General features: G+C 44.1%; 1 protein-coding gene across 1 annotated transcript in view; it reads right to left on the bottom strand.

The window, feature by feature from the left end:
* Window positions 1–4,115, bottom strand: part of DOCK7 (dedicator of cytokinesis 7) — a 155,286-nt gene extending 151,171 nt beyond the window's left edge. The window contains exon 1 of the mRNA XM_056845289.1: window positions 4,058–4,115. Coding sequence (XP_056701267.1) covers window positions 4,058–4,095 — 38 coding nt within the window. The 5' untranslated portion in view covers window positions 4,096–4,115. The remainder of the gene's footprint in view (window positions 1–4,057) is intronic.
* Window positions 4,116–17,402: the final 13,287 nt, after the last annotated feature.

Genomic DNA, 17,402 nt, shown 5'->3' with positions numbered 1-17,402 from the left:
TGAGAGATGTGGCAACTTTTCTCTTCATGATGTCAAGAAAAAAATTAATCTTCATTTTTCTTCATTTTTAAAAAAGTGTGAAATGGCAGATGGAGAGGCTGTTAAATCTAGAGAAAGGAATATTTCTTATACAAAGACATTATGAAAAAAGTATGTGCTGGATTAATGCTTTATCAATGGCTATTACTGAAGAGTGTAAAAAAGACTTTCAAATCTAAGCCTTTGCCTGTTGATATGTCCTACATCTGAAGAGATATGAAAAGTTAATGTAATATACATCTCTTTGGAAAGACATCCCATTAATGATGGAATTGAGTACTTTCAACAACAATAATAAAAATGATTGGCATACTCAGGTCACCTTGTGACGGAAGCTGTGTTCTTTAATTCTGATTACATTTTCCATATTACCACTACATACAAAAGTGATTTACATACTTGTTTTTTTAAAAAAAAAAACTAGGAGAAAAGTGGCTGTTAAAAATGCTGAGTAGAATGTTCAATAAACAGTTAATTCCATAAAAGTGCTTTAGACATCTCTGCAGTAAAATCTCCATAGTAAAATTATATTCTATTGGAATTCAGCTGTAATGGCTTTACAAAATTATTCCAATTAAAGACCAAACACCTCTTGCTTTTTTTTCTTGCTTGGTCCAAATGAAAGTATCAATGTTCGGATAAACAGGAGTCTTGAGGCACCTTAGAAACTAACAAAACTTTATTAGAGACTAAGCTTTTGGACTACAGCCCACCATCTTCAGATGCAAGACAGTGGGATCCTCACAGGATCTACAGTATATGGACTCTATCAGGCACTATGCCATCATCACCCCCAGTTGCTTGGGCGGAAAGAGCTCAAGAGGCATGCAAGTGCCCATGCTGGAGTCCGTGGCAGGGATGCTGGTGTTGGGGTGGTCACGCTGGTCTTGTTGCGCTGCTGCGGCAGCATGGTCCAGGGATGCCAGCTTGGCCTTCCACTGGCATCCCACCAGCACAAATCCCCACACCAACGTCCTGGGCGGCGTTCCCTGGTCGTCCTGGAGGACAGAGCTGCCAGTAGGCAGTTTCCTGACCCCTTTTGAGCTGGGAATGCCCCCCTCCGAAACAGCTTTGCTGCGCCAGCTTTTTGCTGGTGCAGCCTCGCTGTTTTCAATGGGGCCAAATTCCCCATTTTCCTGAAATAAAATTAATGGATAAATTAAGGATAATGCTGTATCCTTTTCTCAGAGAGTGTAATTCGCTGTTTTTTTCCAGGGAGTGATGTATTTTTTAAGCCTTTAAGCGGCCGGGGAACGACTTTGGAGGTGCCACAGCGGTGCCTCGGCTATACTGTCCCTGGCTGCCAAAAAGCTCAGGAATGGGCTGTAAAAGCACAGTACACCTTGCTACCAAGTTTTGTTACTCTGTTCTCACCCACAATCACTTCAGATTAAGCAACATCTTGTACTTTTAACCACATCAACCCATGATATGTAAAGATGGGCTTGCATCTGCAGATGGAAGGATTTCTCATCCCAGCCCCAAATGTTCCCCTGAAATGCTGCTCCTGGGCCACAGGGAACCCTCAGAAATAGCATTTGAGGGAGCGTTTTGGGCTGCAGCAGGAGAGGGGAGCTGAAAATATCATGCTCCATGGGGAGAAATTCTTCTGGAAGGGCTACTTCCAGAGCTAACATTACAATGTTACAGAGCTAACATTACAATGTTATGCTTCTAGACTCCTGACTCTCACTCAGCTTATGCAGCACTTATCTAGAAAACAGAAAAAAATAAAATTATGAAAACCATGCTGAAATGCTTCAAACTCATGCCAATATATCAAGTAAGCACACAAGGAATAACCGTTAAGTTTTTGAGGAAGGACAAGAGAAAAGGTGAGCCTCAAGTCACACAGAATCTGGCAATGTCTCTTCTGACTCAAACATATATAGCAAAACAGAGATGCTACTCATAGGGGGAAGGTCTGACACAGGAATGGGGACATCACCTGTGATGCTGGATGTGGACCTCCTGCTGGAAAAACAGGGGTCAGCAGTGGCCAGGGATGCCGTTTATCAGTTTATCTCTTCCTGGGCAGAAGAGATCTTGCTGCTGATGTGCATTACCTGATAACATCCAAATTAGATCACTGCAATGTTCTTTACTTGGAACTGCCCTTGAAGACTGTCTGGAAGCTACAGTTAGTACAGAATGTACAGTGTGGTGTAGGGTGGAAATGTTGGGCTGGAATCTGGGAGACTTAGTTTCTAATCCCCACTCTGCCAGGGATGTTTGGGCCAGTCACACACTCTCTGCCTAACCCACCTCACAGGTTGTTATGAGGATAAAATGGAAGAGAGGAGAATAATGTATGTTGTTTGGATCCCCATTGGGGAGAAATATAGGGTATAAATGAAGTAAATGAATTAATTAATACTTGGATTGAAAACTATATTGAAACTCTATCTCCCAGACAAGCAAAACCTTGGAACAACTAGCAAAGTGGAAAGCATAGCTGCCAATCACCAAATTATTAAATTTTCATGTCATTGGGGAAAAGTGAATACAAATCTCAAGCTGGTCTTTGACGGTAATAAACAAATGATGATGATGAATACAAATTTTGGAGGAAATGTTGCAAAATGTTATGTTTAAAACAGATTTTATCACAATTCCTGTGGGAAAGTGTGCTTACCACTGAATAAATGTTTGCAGGTATATCTTTTAATTTTTCAGAGAATGGGAATACTTCCTTCTCAAATCATGAACATTAAAAGGAAAGAAAGAGTATAAATAATACAGATGGCAGATCTCATCCCAGAAGTCTGGACTCTCCTTCCATTTCATATACTGACACAAGGCATTCCTCCCACCTGCTGCAAAGCAAGAACCTGGGGTGGGGGGTGAGTGACAGCAGGCCTGTCCTGTGCCTAAAGAACAACTTGACCCCTGGAATGACCATGCAAGACAGCACAGAAGTTCAGAAGGGTCTGGTAATCCCCCTCAACATCAGGCAGTATTATGCAGCTCACTCCATTCCATGGGCCAAGAAGAATCTCATGTTGCACAAAAGACAGGGGATAATTATACCTTCTGCACATAAACAAGAATGGAACTCTTCATCCCAAAGGCCAATGTATAACATACACACTGTACTGTATTAGAATCTCATACACACAAAGCATCACAACTATGGGGGAGGGTGGATCAGAGCACAATTAGCCTCCCAGAGAGAGAGAGGATATCATCAATGCATAGACGGTTCAGCTTAGAATCTCACTTAAAACAAATCACGGATGGGGGGGGGGGAGGCGTAAATACACAATGCAAACACCAATCCACTCCTCCAGAGAATAATGTATCACAAAGAGGGCCTGCGTGTTAAGACCTGTAGGCAGTTCTTCAAATAATCAGCTTTTTCAAAGCACCGTGCAGCCCAACTCAAAAGCCCATAAACAGGCACAGTGCGCAGGCCAGGCTTTCAAAACAAACAAAAAAACCCATCCGATGCACAAGGAGGCAGCCCGACCAAATTCAAGGCGACCAGCCCAGGCACCGCACCCTTCCAATCTAGAGTCCAACGTGTCACAAAGACCCGAACAGCGGGACTGCACACCCACACACTCTCCCAGATATAGAAGCAAACCCACAGCGCACCCCGCCCCCTAGCTGGAGAGCAGGGGATCCTGCGGACAAGGAAGGCGCTTGAAGATCGGGGCCATGCAGCACACAATGCCAACAAATAACCAGCGGTGCCCTCCCACCAAGCCAGCCGAACCGTGAAACGTGCACAAGAGAGGCAGAGCTTGCGACGAATGTGTCCATGCGACCGCCCCGAAACATGCAATCCTCGCACGCTTGCAAGATCATATAGGAGAGCTCCCCCTCACCCCTTCCCCCACCAGCACAATCCCACAACCCTGTGGAAGGGGGGGGGGCACTGCTCAGCCCCTGCTAGGCCCCTAGCGCGGCGCGCCCACCAGCCCCAAGTCCCAGCTCTTCCGCCCGCAGCCCCCAGAGGCTACAGTGTTGCCAGCCCCTCCTCCTCCTCCGCCCGCTCAGCACAGGCCCCTTTTACCTGCTGATCTTCTGGGCGAAGGCGCGGCGCTCGGCCATGGCTGCTCGGGATCTGCCAGCCAGAAGCGCTTTCCTCGCCGCCGCCGGAGACAGTCAAAGGAATCGGGAACGGGCGCCGTAATGCTCGCGAGAGGCACGCCTCCGAAAGCCCTTGCACTCGCCCGCCCGCAGCAACGTCGTGCCCCCGAGTCTCTCCTCGCAGATATACGGCCCAGGCGAAAGCTAGAGGCGCGGGGCGGGGAGCCGTCTGGAGAGGGGTTGTCCTGTTCGGAGGCTCCCAATTTCTCACTGATGGGGGGGGGAAGGTTGGGTCCCCCGGCTCGGACTGGAGGTCGCTGGAAAGGGGGCGAATGGTCGTGGGGACGGAAGGACACGCCTCCTGGCTGCCCTGAAAGAGCTGGCCCAAGACCGACCGCAGACTGCGATCCCGTTGAAAAACACAGGGAGTGTCCCCTGTTGAGTTCTTGGGAGAGTTTTGGTTGGCTCGCCCCTCCTACAGAGGAAGAGGGAAGCAAGAATCCCAGCTAACTCTGCCTGCCCTGCTGCAAGGCCGAGATAAATACATCATTTTTTTTTTTTGCTTCCCAGTGATTGAAACGGAAAGACTCGATTCCTATCATAGTTTGTGGCAGGGTATGAGCTTTCGTGAGCCACAGCTCACTTCTTCAGATACCTGTGTCTGAAGAAGTGAGCTGTGGCTCACGAAAGCTCATACCCTGCCAGAAAATATTTTTGTTAGTCTTTAAGGTGCTCCTGGACTCTTGCCCTTTTCTACACTGCAGACAGATTAACACGGCTACCCACTGTGAATTATCTATCATAGTTTGGTTTATTTTCTAAACTTTTCTTATTTGGTGTGTTTCATTTGTTGGGGGTGGGGGGGAGAGAGAGAGAGACTTTCTAGACTGATGGGAGGACAAATTTTAACATGCTCTTCATTCCAGAGAAGGTTTTGTGTCATAAGGGCAAGAACCACGAGACACACACACACACCCCAGCACACAAACACATACACCTCTTCCAACTGCTTCTGCTATTGACATCTGGCTCAGAGCTTAGCCTTATCCCCGTCGGGGCAAACTTTCATTTCCATGTGCAACCCTCTTCTTCAAACCAGACCTCTGTTCCTGTTATTCCCTAAATATCAACTCAGCCTTACTGGCGCCCAAGAAAAAAAACACCTATTGTCACTCCATGTTCATATTTACTGTGTGAAATTCCCTTCAGAAATACTAGATTTCTATAGTGCTTTTTTTACGTTGATGTTTGACCAAGTATGGAACAGATTTGGATGCCTTTTTTGTATCTATAAACAGCCAGTTGCATATGCACATTAATTCAAGATTTGAATGTTCCGCTCACATGAAAATCTTGCTTTGAAATACTGCTTAGCTCAGTGATGCTCAGTGGCTCAGCAGCCACATGTGGCTGTTCTGAGCACTGTTCTACAATGTGGCATCTGTCCCATGATTCAGGAAAGTGGGCAAGGCAAGGAGGCCCTTGCCGGGTGGAGCTTGTGATTGACACATGGTTCCCACTTTGGAACAGCTGCCACAGGAGGAATGGATATGCTGGAAGCCTACCTGAGTCACGGGCCTCATGCCAGGGAGGGAAGTAAATGTGGCTCTTTGGTTGATGGAAATTGCTAATGTGATCCTCTTCAAGCCACAGAGTGAGTCCCACTGGCTTAGCTCACCCTTCCCTGCTTTGTCATATCCTGTCTGACTGTTTTAGTTTCCCTCCTGTTCTGATTTGCCTTTGTGTTGAAACTTAAGTTCTGCTGTATTTCACAAGGTCACCAATCTTTGAAATATGGAAGTCCCTAAACTATGCAGATGCTTTTGTTTTGTTTTCATTTTTACTTTTAAGCAAATTGATGTGATTTCAGTACATAGTGCTGCTATAGTAATAAACAAACCCTAAACAATACCATTCTACACCATGATGACATAATAATTTATATTTATCAAGCAATACACTGTATCATTTTTGCTAAGCATATATGAATAAGCATTACACTAAGCACCTGCTATAAAAAGAGTTTTACTTCAGTCTGTATTCTCCAGTTTTTAGACTATATCTATGTCTTATGCCTGACAACTGAGATCAGTGGTTTTCAGTGTTTAATATTTTGAGGTGGTAAATACAGGTCCAGTTTAGTTGTTACCTCAAAGTATATATTGCATGTACACTATACACTCACCCAGAGCCCTAACACCACCACAACCACACTATTATTGCTACTGTGACTTGCTGTAATCTGAACTCACCGTGTCCTCAAAGATCTTGAGAAAGTAGCCTACATGAAAATAGACCAGATGTAATGCTTTGGGCATATGTCAAAGCATTTCCTATTTTTATTTTCTCCCTATGTTCCATTTCGTTAGAAAACACCCCTGTGCCAAGATCTCTAAACAGGAACATGTTACACGACTAAACATGGTGTGTGTATATAAAGTGTCATCAAGTCACAGCCAACTTTTGGTAACCCCAGCAAGGAGCTTTTAAGGTAAGCGATTAAGCAGAGGTGGTTTGCCATTGCCTTCCTCTGCAGAATCTTCCTTGGAGGTCTCCCTCCCAAGTACTGACCCTGCTTAGCTTCCAAGATTTGATGAGATTGGGCTATACCATGCTGTTTTCTCTCCCACTAAACATGCCAGCAAGGTGTAGTGGTTAAGAGCGGTGGTTGGAGCAATGGACTCTGATCTGGAGATCAGAGTCCCCACTCTGATCCCCCACTCCTCCACATGAGTGGCGGAGGCTAATCTGGTGAACTGGATTTGTTTCCCCACTCCTACACACAAAGCCAGCTGGGTGACTTTGGGCAAGTTACAGCTCTGTTAGAGCTCTCTCAGCTCCACCTACCTCACAAGGTGTCTGTTGTGGGGAGCGGAAGGGAAGGTGATTGTAAGCCGGTTTGAGTCTCCCTTGTGGTAGAGAAAGTTGGCATATAAAAGCCAACTCTTCTTCTTTAAATCTAAGATAGCACCTTAAATATCACAAACTATTTGTGGTGATTTCCAAAACAAATAATTACAAAAAAAAAAACTACCAGGCAGGTACCCTGCCCTGAATGGCCCAGGCCATCCTGATCTTGTCAGATGGCCAAAGTGCCGTGGTTAGTACTTGGATGGGAGACCACCAAGGAAGTCAAGGGATGCTATGCAAAGGCAGGAAATGGCAAATCACATATGAATGTTTCTTGCCTTGAAAACCTTATACAGTTGTCATAAGTCAGCTGTGACTTTACAACACTTTCTACCACCACCAAGCACATATTCAATGCAACTTTAAACTGTAGTATGTTGAACACATGGTGCACAATTACCTTTCTAATAAAAAACTATTAATAGTGATAAAAAGTGTCCAGAATAGTTAGGGATAATTAATCTTGGTCTCACTGCTCTTTTCTCCACTCTATTTCTAGACCTCTGAGACTACAATCTCCATGATCAGTAGCAGAAACCAACAACATTTGCAGGGCTTATATGAGCTTTCTAGAGTCAAAGCTCCAGTTGTCAGGGAACCTTTGATTCCCTTATATCAGGGGTGGTGAACCTTTTTTCTGCCAAGGACGATTTGGATATTTATAACATCATTCGCGGGCCATACAAAATTATCAACTTAAAAATCAGCCTGTTATATTTGGTCAAACATTTTGCCAAGAGGCACGACTGGAGCTGGCTCCAAGTGTCTGCTACATAGAGCGATTCGCTTTTGAGCTCTGCCATCCCCAGGTGGGCCCAATAGATTCAAGCAGGGCAGCAAACACAAGATGGAGTGAGCAACAAGCCGCTCAGGGCTTGTAGGCGAAGGAGCCCGGTCCAGTAACACCCCGATCTGGCACTTTCCCGCCCTACACGTCTTTTGCAGGACTTAGAGGGGAAAGAATCAGAAGGGGGAGGGGGTACTGACCAAGCCCCAAGCAGGCAGTTGCCCAGATGACCTCCCTGCGGGGGCAAGCAGGCAGGCACCCAATCAGTGGCGCACTTGCCCACCTGGTGGCACAGGTGGCCTGTTGCACCAGCCGGGCGTAGCCGTCCAGCAAGATGCCGGTGTTGCTCCTGCTTCGCATGGTCGAAGCCGGATTCTACAGCCGGCTCCTGCTACCTCTGCCTGCAGGGATGAAATGAGGAAACACTGGCTAAGAACTCACCCCGCGCATTCTGGCCCTGCCCCCTTTAACCCCTCTATTGTTGCCACTTCCACCACAAGCCCTCTTGTAGTACAGAGGAAATACGTTTCTCCACAGCCCAGGTGGGAAAGGGTTAACACAGTTTCTTGGGCGGTCCTAGCAGCTCCATAGCTAATGACTCTTCTGCAAGGGGGAAAGAAGGTTCCTTTTCTTGGCAAAACAAACTCACATCCGCCTTGAATAGAGGCTATTCCTGTCCGCGGGAGGGGGCGGATCGCCAGTCTTACATCCTTCTGAGCTAGAGATCTGCCAGGACACACAAAGGGCCAGACCAAATGATTTTGCGGGCCTTATACGGCCCCAGGCCTGACGTTCCCCAACCCTGCTTAATATCCTGAAAATTTTGCAGTCTCTAAGGTGCCACTAGACTCAAATCTAGTTTTTCTACTGCAGACCAACACAGCAACCCTCTGAAACTACACTTTCCATGTATCTATTTTTCTCCTTTGTGGAAATAATATAATGGAGTCTCAATCAATCTCAGTCTTTATTAAAAACAATCATAGACCAGCACAGCACTTCACAGTTTACCATTAAAACCCTTAGTGTTACACTCTACCCACAGGTTAATACAAATAGTAAAAAAGTTGTTTAATATAATGGAGTCAAGTTTTCCTTTTCCACAGAAAGCTTTGGTGTGCTTTTCCAGCTGGCTAATTAGGGCTTGCAAAGGCCGCACAATGTATTCTTGGAGCTCAGCACTGCGAAACGTACCATTAAGCATGTGCAGAGTGTCTTTGCCTCCTCACTGAGTAACCACCAGCAGTTCCTACACATCTAGGATTAGGTAGAAGAGTTTGCAAGTCACAATATATGACTTCCAGGCCCAGTGGGGAAATTAAGCCCTTCATTACTGGATTTAAATATATGTGGATTATATTTTATGACTGATAGCTGCTCTGAGCCTGGCCTTGGCTCAGCCGAGAAATACAAGACCAATAAATGAATGAATGAATGAATGGATTTTGTTCTCTGTGACTCTAAAACTTGCTAAATTCCCATTTTGCTCTTCAGTCCCTGGCTTCTAAGGGTGGAAACAGACATGTTTTAAATGCTGTGGAAATAGCTAGATAAAAAAAAAACATTGCTGCATTCTGATATATTTTTGTTTAGGGCCGATAAACAGAGGGGAAGGGGGTCAAGCCAAACACCACATTGTCTGTTTTCACTTAAGATCTTGCTTTGGCTTCCTGCGTATGCTAACTGCTTGTTCCATGAACTGACAGCTGCAGAATAACCTGCCAGACTTGATGCATTTCTGATCTTGGATTCTCGGGCTGTATTTCTGCCTACCAACCAACTTCTGATTGTTTAGAATATTATGTGACATTGAAACATTGGTTTCAAATCCCTAGACAAGAGTGTTTATCGCTTTTAAATGCAGCACGTCTCAATAAAGCTTGGGGTTAATGAGTAACACTCATGAGTGGATAATCTGATAACTGTCTGCTCCTGGCACATATATTGGAAAATGCAGGATGGTCTACTATAGTACACGGCACACTGAGTATGAAGCTTGCTTTTTTCTAAACAATGTTTTCTTCACTTAATAAAATAACAGTTAATTTTAGCAAACAGAGTGATATGAAGAACAGTCACATAATTCTTATCCATGTAGAGAAGAGTCTAAGCATTCAAATTATAGAATAAACAAATATGTTTCTTTTCCAATTTACACACTGTAACTTGAAGAGCTTTTTCTGTATATCAAGTGGAAAGCTGAAAAAAAACTCTCACCTCAGAAAACAAATAAAAAACCAAAGGAAAGCTTTCTGGTTATATTTTCCAGTATAGCAGCAGCTAAATAACAAGCTACGGCATCTGCGCCACTGAACTTAAATCATAACAGATGGGTGAGGTTAGTAGAAATGTATACATGACCTTGTAAGGAAGACCAACAGATATCACAGACTGACTGACTCAAATTTTTTCACTGCATGGAACATTAACCAAAGGAAGTGAAGGAGAAACGGAATAAGTATATGAAAGGTATAGGGCAGTCCCCCTCCTTCCCCTGTGCTTCAAATAACACTATCCACTAAAATTCATGTGAACAACAAATCTTGTCTCTCTCATGCTGACAGGTAATATGACTGAGTCTGAGCGCCATACTCCTGAATTCTCATTCCAGTGTTGCCAGTGACTTGCTGCAGTAGAGACACAGTTGAAGAAAAGGAGAGCAGAGAACTGGACAAAATCTTACACAGGATTACAAAAGTGTGTCTTTTTTCTTTTCTTGTTTTTACTTTCTAAAGTTCACCTTCTAAGTATATTTTACTTTCCACTTCTCTCTCCAAAGCCAGCACCAATAATCTTTTCTACTGGTCAGTGGGCAGAGATCTCACACACAGGTGTGTATGTATACAGGCTGTTGTGTGCAAGTATCAGTGTGCGGGCTACTAATCCCTTCCAAACATTTGCAATAGAAGAGGAACAAAGCAGCATGTCTCCAGTCATAAAAACGATACAATAGATACAATAGCTCTTTCCCATCCTCCTTCCCATTTTATATTGTTGTGCTGTAGAAAAGAGGGTGCATTCACCTTCCAAGATAGATATGTGAAGATTCTTTACTAAAGGGTGTTCAAACCTCTCAGGTATCAGCTAGAGGGATAGGAAGGATCCTATTGCTCCTCAAATATGCCCCTATTCCTCCAAGAAGGGCTTGTCCCACAATCTTAAAAGCATAGGAAATGGAGAGGTAGGTGAAACTTAGCAATAGGGGACAAGCCCTTCTTGGCCATAGAGCCAAGGGAACACTGGAGAGCTAGGCCTAAAGTCTAGACTCTGACAGCTGTTGCGCTTTTAAAGATTTAATAGAACAGAAATGTTGCAAATTCTTCTGGCACCACAGCATTGGGATCTAGCACGGGACTTCTTAAACTTTTTCCACTCGCAACTCCTTTTCGGCCAAGAAATTTTTATGCGACCCCAGGTATACAGGTATATAAAATAGATATACTAATCAAACATTTACTGATAATAAATCATAAAGAAATTTATTTTAAAACAATTCTTTGGTATACATATAATTTTACCATTTATTAAAGACGAAAGCAACTTTGCATACTAATGAGATGGATGTGCTTGTTTCGTGACCCCCACATTCAGTTATGTGACCCCATATGGGGTCGCGACCCACAGTTTAAGAAGCTTTGATCTAGCAAACCTAAGGGTGGGAGGCAAATGAGGGCTGAGAAACATTGAGGGCTGAAGTTCACATATTGATTTGAAGACAAACAGCGCGTCGCTGCATTTGGTTTTAATATGATTTTGGACAGTTAGAACACCATTTACCATAGATATGTCCGAGCCATTAAGAAACACTTGATCCATAGATAGGTCAAAGGGGTAAATCTAACAGAATTGATATAAGAAGTGCTGCACTATTATGCCTTGACTATGATTTTCAAACAGTATAGGTGAAGGTGCTAACCAAACAAAATAAATACATTAGGATATCATACATAATGGAGGACAAGAAGGAACTGGATCCTACCAACCGGAGAAAGAGGAAGGAAGGCTGATCTCAGTCCATTTCCCTCCTCACTGAAAACTGTGAGGGCCCAACCCATTCTTAAGATCTATGTTAACCACCTAATCAAGTCACTATTTACATGGTTGAAAAATGTGATAAAAGGAAGCCAGTTTATTAGGAATGCCTATTTTCCCGTGATATATTATTTAGATGCCTTCCACACAGCAGCATTTTCTGCCTTTAGCTTGTTGCCCAATGGTGTTCTTCGGGCATTCCACATGTTGAGTAGTGCTGTGCACTTCCTTCCTTCCTTCCTTCCTTATATACTGGTAGTGATACATGGGGATAGCATCAGCAGTAGGGTTGCCAACCTCCAAGTAGTAGCTGGAGATCTCCTGCTATTACAACTGATCTCCAGCTGATAAAGATCAGTTCACCTGGAGAAAATGGCTGCTTTGGCAATTGGACTCTATGGCATTGAAGTCCCTCCCCTCCCCAAACCCCGCCCTCCTTAGGCTCTGCCCCAAAAACCTCCCGCTGATGGCGAAGAGGGACCTGGCAACCCAATGTGCAGAGATGGGGGAGGCAGGGGCCGGTGTGCTAATTCCAGTTTTCCCTCCCCATGCCTTCAGTGAATGCATAGGGCTGTTCTGTGTACCCAAGCTACTCTAATTCCATCCAGCTGGTATAGAATGCTACAAAAAGCAACCCTTAATAAGGAAGGTATCCTTGAAAAGAATGGGATTAAGTACCAGACTGAAGGTCTAGCAGCAGGATCCTCTTCATAAGGATCCATTTTCTTCCTCCGGTTCAGTAACTACCAGATCCATATTTTCTTCTATCAGAAAGGGAAAAATAGTGGCGGGGGGGGGGTGTACTTTTGAAAACAAAGGATTAAACAGCCCTTTACCATCTTCTCCCATAAAGCCCCAATTATTGTTAAGTCCTGTTCTGTGTGATTAACTTCTGATTAAATGTACATATGCTGCAAAATTGGTAATCTAATTCAGTTGGTTTTCATTTTCAAAAAAATTTGGAGACACTTAACATGCATTGGTTGTGTAATGTTTCATTTCACCTGTGTATCTCTCCGCCTGAAGTGAAATGCATTTATTATTTTAGCTTAGTTTTTATTTTATCTTTGCTAAGTGCCAAAATAAAAGCCAGCATTATACAATATAAGAAAATATCAAGATTCTGCAATACAATAAAATACAAATGTAATATTTCCTGCAGAATTAATAGTGGTAGCAATGGAGGCCAGCAAATTATTACAGTCTGGTTTTGAGTATTCGTTTATTGATAATATTGAATGAACTTAATTAGTATGTATATTCCTGTATGTGTATATTAGTATGTATATATATGTACCGGTATATATTAGTATGTATATGTATATGCGGGTTGCCCAGGCTAGCCCGATCTCATCAGATCTCAGAAGCTAAGCAGGGTTGGCCCTGGTTAGTGTTTGGATGGGAGATCACCAAGTAATACCAGGGTTTCCATGCAGAGCAGGCAATGGCAAAACACCTCTTAAGGTCTCTTTGTCTTGAAACCCATGGTGGGTTGCCATAAGTCAGCTATGACTTGACGGCACTTTACACAGAGAGAGATATAACAGGTATATATATACACACACACATACACCTGTTAATTCAGTTCTGCTTTCTCTAACTTTCATTCTAAAATTGGTAGAAGTAAAGTAGCCTTTTCAGTCTGGAAAAAATATATAATGCAGAGGATCCACAGGCAAACAGACAGAGATAAGGCATCTATGGCAACATTAAGAAAGGCGTCTATTGGCAACAAGTTATATCTGCTCAATACAGATACAGTCCGAGCTCAGAGCAATTTCAGCCAGTACACTTTGACCACGGGGGAAATACTGCAGATTCCTAAACCTCTCAGCCTGTACAGAACTGATAACGTGTGTCTGCCATGATCATGATTATTGACATGTTACCACAACCAATCGCCTACATGTGAAAACTTAGTCCCCATCTGATGATCAAGGGTGGTCTCCCTCACACAACCCCACCCCAGACCTTAATATGGTAAATTGGTTTGAGGGAAACAGCCCGATAAAAACAGGGCTGCCTTTGTTTTGTTTTGTTTTTTTGCAACGTTGAACAGAACGCACTAACCACTTCACTTTGAGGTATGTGTGAACTGAGAAATAAGATTTTCCTTTCCTTTTATCCCTTAGAAGCTCCTTGATCCATTGATCTTGAGCAGCATATATCTAGTGTTGGGAGGGATATAAGGATTGAAACAAATCTTGCCACTGACAATGTAGCCTTGGGGTCCCTATCGCTTAGTAAAAAAGGCATTATGTCAGTCACAGAGGCATTGGATTCGTATATTAAAAGGGGGGAAATATAGTGCGATTGAAGTTCCTCTTAAAAGCTAATGAGTCAAGGGCAGATCCTGTCTGAGTATGGTAGATTCAGAATCCTGCCCTGCATTAAATAAGATTTTCTCCGGATAACACAGATCCACTTCAATACACACCAGGGACTACATTTCCCAGAATGCACACACCCGATTGCTGCAAAATTAATTCTACCAAGCTCTGCATTTCGGAACTTGCATGCTGGGACTTGTGGTCCCAAGGCAGGTAGGGATTGGGGGGAGCGCAATTTTGTATTCCCCCGCCCGTTAGTAATGTTGGGTGCGTAGGCAGATTTTGCTTCCTCTCCCGCGCCGGAAGCGGCGACCATGGAGGATGTTTAATGTTGCCTGTAAGCAATTACGGCAACCAGAGGAGGCCAAATGAGACGTTAGCGGAACGAGAGGCTAAGGATTAGAGGGCCTTCCTTCCCCATCCCCCACCGTCGTTCAGAGGTCCCAGGTGAGTGCGAATTCCAGGAGGGGGCGCGTTGGGAAGTCCGGGTTACTCCTTGTTTCTTTGGTGCAGGAAGGACCACATCTGTTTCTTGGTTATTGGGGTTTTCTTTTTTAGCGTGCTGATAATGAAATCACTGCCTAACTCTCTTATGGCCCCTTCCGTGGGTTGTAATATTTTTTTGGGGGGGGGATTTTATTAAAAATGCAGTTTCATTTAAAAGGGGGGGGGATAGATCTTTTAAAAAGATGTTCGAGAACAAGGTGGTGTGAAATAAACGGGCATCTTTTCCCTACAGGTCAGTGAGTTTTCAAAACAGATTTAGGGTTGCCAATTCTGGCATGGGAAAGTTCATGTAGATTTGGGTGTAGTGCCTGTGTGTGTGGGGGGATTTGAGAAGGCTTTCACCTAAATCTGTGCTGTACTGCAGAGTCCGCCTTCTGAAGCTGCCATTTTTTCCAGGGGACTGATCTCTAGTTAGTTGTAATTCTGGGAGAAGTAAAGGACCCACCAGGAGGTTGGCAAATGGCAACCCTAGACAATAAATGGGAAAAAATTAATGCAAATGGGCGCTGGCTTTTAAAACAAGATAAGAAGGGGTAGGCAGGCCATAGGGTGGCCTATGTGCTACCCCTTCACAGTGCAGGGGCTACCCCCCCCCCAGCAGCCTCACCCGGGGCTACCCACCCCCCAGCAGCCTCGCTCCTGGCCAGCCTTTGGTGGCATAGCCAGGAAGGTTTGTGGCCGGGGTGTGTGCGTGGCCCTTTTCTAGGCTATTTTTCCTTCCCAATCTGCCCCTGGGGATAAGAGGTTGATGCCACTGGACTGGAGGAGGGCAAATGTTATCCCAATTTTCAAAAAAGGGAGAAGGGATGGCCCAGGAAGCTGCAGGCCAGTCAGTTTGACCTCTGTCCCAGGGAAGATATTGGAGCAGATATTGAACAGATCAATCTTTGAGCATCTGCAGGACAACTTGGTGATCCGGGGAAGTCAGCAAGGATTTGTCGCCAATGGGTCCTGCCAGACCAACCTCATCTCCTTTGGTTGAGTGACAAGCTTCCTGGATCGAAGAAATGTGGTTGATGTTGTCGAAGGCTTTCACTATTTTGTCAGATTGCACAGAGAAGCCATTGAAATTCATAAACATCAGCACAACTTTAACAGAAAAGAGGAGAGTTTAAGAATGAATAAGGCTTGGCTTCCTGCCCTGAAAAACCTCCAGACAAAGACAACATTCAACAATAGCCATACAGATTAGTTTTGGATTACACACATTAACAGATCACTTCAGGATACAATGGTTCCATATTAACATACCATACCCTCATTAGCACATTATCTTGATACTTACAGGACAATACTTTTGCAGGACAATGATTCAGCTCAAACCCAACCCCTTTCTGACTATATATTACTCTTCCTACACCCTTGACACTGAGAGACACTGTCCTTCAGTGTTACTACTCTGAAGATGCCTGCCACAGTTGCTGGCGAAACGTCAGGAAAGAAAATTCCAAGACCACGGTTACACAGCCCGGATAACCTACAAGAACCAGTGGTTGATGTTGTTTAACTGGATTTCAGTAAAGCTTTTGACAGGGTTCCCCATGATGCTCTGATGGGTAAACTAGAGCAGGGCTTCTTAAACTTTTTCCACTCACGACTGCTTTTTGCCCAATAAATTTTTACGTGACCCCAGGTATTTAGGTATATAAAATAGGTATACAAATCAAGCATTTACTGCTCATAAATTATAAAGAAATTTATTTTAAAACAATTATTTGGTATACATGTACCATTTATTAAAGATTAAAGCAAATTTGCATACTAATTTGCATAGTGTTGCCAAATTTTTCATGACCCCACTGTTTAAGAAGCTTTGAACTAGAGTACTGTGGACTGGACTGTAGGATATTTAGGGGGATATGGAATTAGTTGGAGAACCACATTGTCAGTGTGGTTTTCAGTGTAGTTGTCAGTGGCATTTCATCTGAATGGAGTGAGGTGTCCTGTGGGGTGCCACAGGGCTTGGTTCTGGGCCCGGTACTGTTCAATATTTTTATAAATGATCTGGATGAGGGTGTGGAGGGATTGCTCATTAAATTTGCAGATGACACCAAATTGGGAGGAGCAGTGAAGGCATCAGAAGATAGAGATAGAATTCATTGGAAAAGTGGGCGGATGTGAACAAGATGCAATTCAACAAGAAGTGCTGAGTTCCACATCTGGGTCACAAAAATGAGGGCCATGCATACTGGATTGGGGATACACTTCTGGGTAGCCATGTGTGTGAACAAGGTGCGGGTGGACTGTAAGTTAAATATGAGCAGCCAGTGTGATGCAGTGACAAAAGAAGCTAATGCAATCTTGGGGTGTATCAACAGAGGCATAACATCCAAATCTCAAGATGTCAAAGTTCCACAGTACACTGCATTGGTCAGGCCACACCTGAAGTATTGTGTGCAGTTCTGGAGGCCTCACTTCAAAAAGGATGTGGATAGAATGGAGCGGGTTCAGAGGAGAGCGAGGAGGATGATCAGGGGCCTGGTGACCAAGCCCTTTGAGGAAAGGCTGAGGGACTTGGAAATGTTCCGTCTGGAGAAGAGGAGGTTGAGGAGGGACATGATTGCTGTCTTTAAGTATTTGAAGGGCTGTCACTTAGAGGAGGGCAAGGAACTATTTGTGTTGGCAGCAGAGGATAGGACTTGCAATAATGGGTTTAAATTGCGAGAGGAAAGGTGTGTGTGTAAAGTGCCGTCAAGTCGCAGCTGACTTATGGCGACCCCTGTTGAGGTTTTCATGGCAAGAGACTAACAGGTGGTTTGCCA

This window comes from Euleptes europaea, chromosome 2 (genome assembly GCF_029931775.1).
Source record: "Euleptes europaea isolate rEulEur1 chromosome 2, rEulEur1.hap1, whole genome shotgun sequence".
In the NCBI taxonomy this organism is placed as follows: Eukaryota; Metazoa; Chordata; class Lepidosauria; order Squamata; family Sphaerodactylidae; genus Euleptes; species Euleptes europaea.
This window is presented reverse-complemented; position numbering and strand designations above follow the sequence as displayed.